This window comes from Vanessa cardui, chromosome 1, assembly GCF_905220365.1.
Source record: "Vanessa cardui chromosome 1, ilVanCard2.1, whole genome shotgun sequence".
Taxonomy (NCBI): Eukaryota; Metazoa; Arthropoda; class Insecta; order Lepidoptera; family Nymphalidae; genus Vanessa; species Vanessa cardui.
Genome location: NC_061123.1, coordinates 150499 through 157443, shown reverse-complemented (window position 1 = coordinate 157443; position 6945 = coordinate 150499). Strand labels below are relative to the sequence as shown.

Here is a 6945-nt window from a genome sequence, read left to right as displayed (position 1 = left end):
AAATATTATTGTTATTTATCCCTTTTAAGATTATCAATTAAGTTAAGGTGTAACAGTCCAGGATTGATCCTGTGTCCTTTTAGATCGGCAGGCGGCCCGTTAAACATTGCGTTATAGAATGCATCTTCATTGGATTTAATTTTTTTTTCTTCACTCATGTCGATGTATTCGCGAAATGATATCGATTTATGTAAATAAATAAAAACATATTTGTTTATTCATGAACAAAGCCTTCGATGCCACAAAAACGTTAAAAACTAGCGGAACTTAGTTGGAACACGTATTGTCCATTTGTGTGTTTTGCATAAAGATTAGTGCAAATGAACTTAATCAACTAAGTCCTCAACACATTGGAGTTTTCAGGCAGTTGCAAAATGTATATACGCGAGAACGCTACGCCAAGTGCAAAGCCGCTATAAAAGTTACCACTACAAACACCGTATGGATTAATTACTTGGTATATATATTATATAAACTTATATATAAACTTATTTATAATTAAACTAGCGACCCGTCGCGGCTTCGCTTGGTGCAAAGCTGATACTAAATGTACTACAGAATTTGTTTATTTACGACATAACATTATTAGAAACTTCTTAAATTATCAGTGTTTCATTCCTATATTGTCCATGTATTATATACGAAAACCTTCCTCTTGAAATACTCTGTCAGTTATAAAAAATTGCATCAAAATCCGTTGCGTAATTTTAAATATTTTTGAGCAAAGAAATTACAGAGAAATCGAATTTGTCTTATATTATGTAGTGATTTAGATTAGTATTTGAAAAGAAACGCGAATCATTGTAAGATTAAAAAAAATCGTTATGAAATTTTTGTGTAAAAAATTGTATGAAGCTCATGCCTTCTCGATCATAACCTACATCGCTTTCACGCCCAGGGAACCAAACGTAACATATAACATATGATTACGGTACGTTCCCGATTCTATTCGGACCCAACTTTGATCGAACCGCAACTGGGTCGTTGCGTTCGTAGGATAGGTTAAATAGACTGAACTGTAACGATTATTTTTCGATTCGATCGAGGTAAAATGTCAGGGATGACTGTCGCTTGTCCATTGGATAAGTTGAGGGTCAACATTTTCACTGTAATAAAACATTGAGTGTTTAAAGAAAGCAACATCTATATGTCTTTATTTCCTATTTATGATATATAGTAAATTACGCTTGACTTTTGAAATATGTATAATTTATTAAAAAACTTATTTTCGAAAATCCTAGAACAGGCTCAGCTGTAAGTTTATATTACAGTACTTTAATGTAATTTCTATATAATATTACAGTAGAAAACATTATCTAATAAATTGTATAAAATATTTTAAGTAATTCAATTAAATATAATGAAGCAAATTTCTAGAAACTGCCTTTCCATTTTTATTTAAATGCTTGAGTACAAGATTATATCACAAAACATCATATTATCATTATATATTCCCTCATACACTATTAATATTAAAACCAGGTGGAATCCGTCTGATCATTGTATATGTCGAAATTCTAGGTGTTTTCATTTAAATTCGTTATGTTATTTGTAGTTTATATAATCATCAATAGATGGCGCTGTACGTACTTAAATCGCGCGATGTTTTCCATTAAACAAATGAGTCATGAATCGGCTAATGGAGTAAAATTTATTCTTGATACTACGTTAAGCTGCCTTAAACAGTTAAAGAATTTGGGCGTTGACATAACATCTTGGGATGCGATTTTAGTATATCTAGTAATTTCTAAATTAGACACCGAATCACATAAACAGTGGGAAATACAAATGAGTAATATTGACTCAAATGAAATACCAAAATGGAGTCAACTTGCTGAGTTTTTAGAAGCTAGATTTCGTGCGCTAGAAATGATTGAGCCAATAAAGTCTAAAATAACACAAAATGCACAGAAGTCAAGATCATTTCACGCATCAGTTCTTGATCAAAATAAAACAAAATATAAGGATCCCGTTTGTGCACTATGTGAAGAGAATCACAATCTTTTCGCATGTAAGAAGTTCGGTAGCAAGCAGCCAAAAGAGAGACAAGACTTTGTTCAATCGAAAGGACTATGTTTTAACTGCTTAGCACCGAATCATTCAGTAAAAAATTGTAGACTGTCAAAGAGCTGTCAAAAATGTGGCAGACGTCATCACACACTTTTGCACTATAACAAAGAAACAATACAAGGGTTTTTAAGTACTACTGAGAATTTATATCAAAATTCTGACAATATTGAATCTGAAAACCTTTCACAACAATCAACTTCTTTGGGAACCGAGACGAAAATTGTATCTAATTTTGCAAACGAGAATCATCAACCCAATGAAGTTCTATTAGCAACTGCACTTTTGAAAAGTAGAGCACGGAACGGCTGTGAACACTATATAAGAGCACTATTAGATCAAGGTTCACAGGCGTCCTTCATCACAGAAGCTACATCGCAACTGCTTGGACTAAAGCGCTCACCAGTGAATGGTTGGGTGTCAGGTCTGGGGCCTGGTGAAACGAGAGTGAAATACATGGTTTCTCTACATGTAGAATCACGCCAGAATCCAGAAAATTCAATTCAAGTAGATGCATATGTACTGCGATCATTTTCATGGTTACTTCCGTCGAGAGATGTAACATCACCTAATAGATTAGGAGTCGAAGATCTTTTCCTAGCAGATCCGGGCTACGCAACATCTAGCAAAATTGATCTGTTATTGGGAGCTGAAGCTTACAGTGAAATCTTAACTGAAGGCTTAATCAAGTATCCAAGAGGCAATTTGATCGCGCAAAATACGATTTTTGGATGGATACTATCAGGAAGAGTATCAAAAAACACAAGTACAAAAGAAAGAAGAGTTATTAATATGCACCTTCAAATCAGAGAAGACGATCTTTTGAAACAATTTTGGGAACTTGAAACAGAACCTAATAATATTTTTAAAAAAAGGCTTACTAAGGAAGAAATTAAATGTGAGGAGTTATATCAATCAACAACTACGAGAGATTACGATGGGCGGTACGTGGTCAGACTGCCGTTCAAAAAAGTAAAGCCGGATTGTGAAGAAGGGCAATTTAAAGAGTTGGCCTTAAAGAAATTCTATTCAACCGAAAGAAGACTATTGAGAAATAAAAAGCACTATGAAGAATACCAGAAAGTTCTTGAAGAATATTATATTTCTTTGAATCACATGAAAGCAATAGACAGTCATCTAGAAATTGAAGATTCTACAGCAGTTTATCTTCCCCATCATACAGTAATCAGGGAAGATAAAGACACCACTAAATTGAGAGTAGTTTTTGACGGATCTCAAAAGGGAGTAAATAATATCTCATTAAACGAAAGTCTGATGATTGGTCCAAAATTGCAACAAGACTTAAGGCATTTGTTGATGAGGTGGCGATGTGGAGCAATTGCTATAGTAGCTGACATCGTTAAAATGTATCGTCAAGTTAGAGTACATGAAGAAGATACAAAATATCAGCGTATACTTTGGAGAGCTCATACTAATCAACCAGTGCAACACTTCAAATTACTTACACTAACTTTTGGTACAGCTTGTGCGCCTTATCTCGCAGTTAAAAGTTTACAACAAGTTGCTAAAGATGAAGGACATAAATATAAAATTGCCGCAGAAAAAGTTTCGACAGATTTTTACGTTGACGATCTCATGACCACATGTAGATCGGAAGAAGAAGCTAAATTAATGTACAAGGAAATGAACGAACTATTGCAGAGGGCTGGATTTCAACTTCAGAAATGGAGTAGTAATTGTGAGGTTTTCTTACAATATCTAAATAAAGAGAATACTAATTTGGATCAATCAATTCATATTAAGGCAAATGATACTTTAAAGGTTTTGGGAATAAGCTGGAATCGCACTACAGATCAATTTGAATATACGGTTAACTTAGGAGCCGTTAAGGATGTTATAACAAAGAGAAACGTAATTTCTGATATTGCCAGGCTATACGACCCCATGGGATGGATAGCGCCTGTTATAGTAAAAGCCAAAATCTATATTCAAAAATTGTGGCGAGCAAATTTAGAATGGGACGATTCAATACCTGAAGAACTGTTAGAGGAATGGTTATGTTTTAGATCAAATTTATCTAACCTAACAAACATAAAAATTCCGAGATGGATGCACCTGACTGAGAACTCTCACCGAGAATTGCATGCATTTGCTGATGCATCCAGGTCAGCTTATGCGGCGGTTGTTTATTGTCGATCGATAGACGCTGAAGGTAAAGTTCACGTGAGCTTAGTAACCGCTAAAACTAAAGTGTCTCCAATAGAAAAGGAGGTAACTATTCCAAGATTGGAGCTCTGTGGTGCAGTTTTAGCTGCAAAACTAATATACGAGGTATCTCAAATTTTGAACATACCGAAAAAGATGTATACGCATGGACCGACTCAGCTGTTGTGTTAGCATGGTTAAAAGGATTACCTAATCGCTGGACGACTTTTGTGAGCAACAGAGTCTCGGAAATCATTAACATAATTGAATATGATCAGTGGGGCCATGTAGCGACGGATATGAATCCAGCTGACTGCGCATCAAGAGGCCTACAATCGACAGAATTATCATGTCATCAGCTCTGGTGGAACGGGCCCCCATGGCTGCAAGATATTATGGTTAAATCTGATAAATCAGATTTTTCTACACATGAAGAAGAGCGGGTTATTAAAGCTTATACTACAGTAAAAGAATCTGAAACTAAATTTCTATGGACTAGATTTTCATCATTGTCTAAAATGCTTCGAATTTTATCACGTTGCAAGAGATTTTTAACCTTAACTAGATTACAAGCAGAAGAAAAAATTAAAATTCCAAAATTTATAACTACAGACGAATTAGAGAACATATTACTAATTTGCATAAGGCAAGCTCCAGAAATAGGATTTTGTGAGGATGTTAAGGAAATCAAAAATCGGGGATGCGTGCGTAAAAAAAGTGTTCTTCACACTCTTCATCCTTTCTTCGATAAAGATGGGCTTTTAAGAGTAGGAGGACGAATTAAGTTCGCAAACGCACGCTATGGCACTAGACATCCATTGATTATGCCTGCTAACAGTCATCTTACCCAGTTAATTGTTAGGGATGCTCATGAGAAAACATTGCATGGTGGTCCTCAGGTCATGCTTAATATATTGCGTGAGAGATACTGGATCATACGAGGCAGAGATCAAGTAAAGAAGTGCTATAGAGAATGCGTTACGTGCTTGAGATATTCGAAAATAAATAAAACACCTTTAATGGGACAGTTACCTGAGGTAAGACTTAAACCAAGTAAAGCCTTTAAATCTACAGGTGTTGATTATGCAGGTCCAATTAATGTAAGAGTGTCACCTGGTAGAGGAACAAGGTCTTATAAAGGGTACATCGCACTATTCATCTGCATGGTAACTCGTGCGATACATCTAGAAGTAGTATCTGAATTGTCAGCTAAAGGTTTTATAGCTGCCTTTAGAAGATTTGTGTCCAGACGCGGCAGGTGCCAGGATTTATTCAGTGATAATGGCACCAATTTCGTCGGCGCTGATAAAATCCTAAGTGAGATGTTTAATGCAGCTAAATCTGAGTTGCCTAATGAAATAGCTACAATACTTAATAACGAAGGAACCAAATGGCACTTTAATCCTCCACACTCTCCCAATTTCGGTGGTATTTGGGAAGCTGGGGTGCGTTCTGTAAAGACGCATTTGAGAAAAGTCGTTGGTGACAGCACTTTGACTTATGAGGAATTATCCACGGTACTAGCGCAGATTGAAGCATGCTTAAATTCGCGTCCAATTTCTCAACTCAGTGATAATGCTGATGATCTTCTACCATTAACTCCAGGGCATTTTCTTGTGGGCGAGCCACTTATCACAATACCAGATAGAGACCACACAGATGATCACATTACTGGCATTGAAAGATGGCGGCTGATACAAAAGATGGTGAATGACTTTTGGAGAAGATGGTCTAGAGAATATTTAGTACTTCTTAACCAAAGATACAAATGGACCACAAATAGAATCGAACCAGAAATAAATGATATTGTCATTGTTAAGGACGACAATGTTCCTCCAGCTAAGTGGATATTAGGGAAAATTATACAGAAGCATACTGGCAAGGATAACATTACAAGAGTTGTAACTATCAAATGTAAAAATAATTTCCTAAAAAGACCTGTTAGCAAACTTTGTTTTTTACCTAAATCTTGTTCGCATGAGAAAAAATAATTTAGAGGGTGGGCGGTTGCCCCTATATTTCTTAATGTTACAACATGTTATTGTTACCTAATATGAACTTAAGTTTTTTTTTTTGTTACTTAGCCAAATCTGTTTGTTATTGTTTCTACTAGTGAAGAACTATATTTTTTTTTATTGTCTATTATATTGCTTACGTTTGTATTTTGGTATAAGTTTTAATATATTTCTTGTTAATTTTGTTATTTATTGTTTATTGGAAGGACAAGTCCTTGATGGGCGGAATGTCGAAATTCTAGGTGTTTTCATTTAAATTCGTTATGTTATTTGTAGTTTATATAATCATCAATAGATGGCGCTGTACGTACTTAAATCGCGCGATCTTTTTGTTTCTTACAAATGATAAGGTATTTAGTTTCTTTATGTAATGGATATTGTGTCTTGTGTTGAGTAATAAAGTATATGTGCAGTGCAAAGTGTTTTGAATTGGAGCCCTACGGATCAGGTAATAGTGTATAGTGTCGAACAGTATATTTTATTTTAAAAACGTCATTGGTCATAATGATTGTGTGAGCCACACACGGAAACCACTGTGGGCTCATTTTAATTAAACTCAGCATGCAAGGCTCGATAGTAGATAGTACATGTATACACAATTGCGCATTATTATGAATTACTGTACGTATCACATGTATTGATAGTATTACCCTTTTTGTTAGAAAATTCTTTATGTACACCCCTCCTACTCGTCTAT

General features: G+C 35.1%; 2 protein-coding genes across 2 annotated transcripts; both read left to right on the top strand.

Annotated features, from left to right (window-relative positions):
* Window positions 1-1788: 1788 nt before the first annotated feature.
* Window positions 1789-4425, top strand: LOC124538197. Its single transcript, XM_047115206.1, has one exon. The coding sequence runs from the start codon at window positions 1789-1791 to the stop codon at window positions 4423-4425; it is 2637 nt and encodes an 878-aa protein (XP_046971162.1).
* A 632-nt stretch (window positions 4426-5057) lies between these two features.
* On the top strand, window positions 5058-6224 carry LOC124538090. The gene has a single exon (XM_047115119.1). It carries the CDS (start codon window positions 5058-5060, stop codon window positions 6222-6224), a length of 1167 nt encoding a protein of 388 aa, XP_046971075.1.
* Window positions 6225-6945: the final 721 nt, after the last annotated feature.

Excerpts from the sequence above, each read along its gene's own strand:
- LOC124538197 (XM_047115206.1), top strand. The coding sequence starts at position 1,789 with ATGAGTAATATTGACTCAAATGAAATACCAAAATGGAGTCAACTTGCT.
- LOC124538090 (XM_047115119.1), top strand. The coding sequence starts at position 5,058 with ATGCCTGCTAACAGTCATCTTACCCAGTTAATTGTTAGGGATGCTCAT.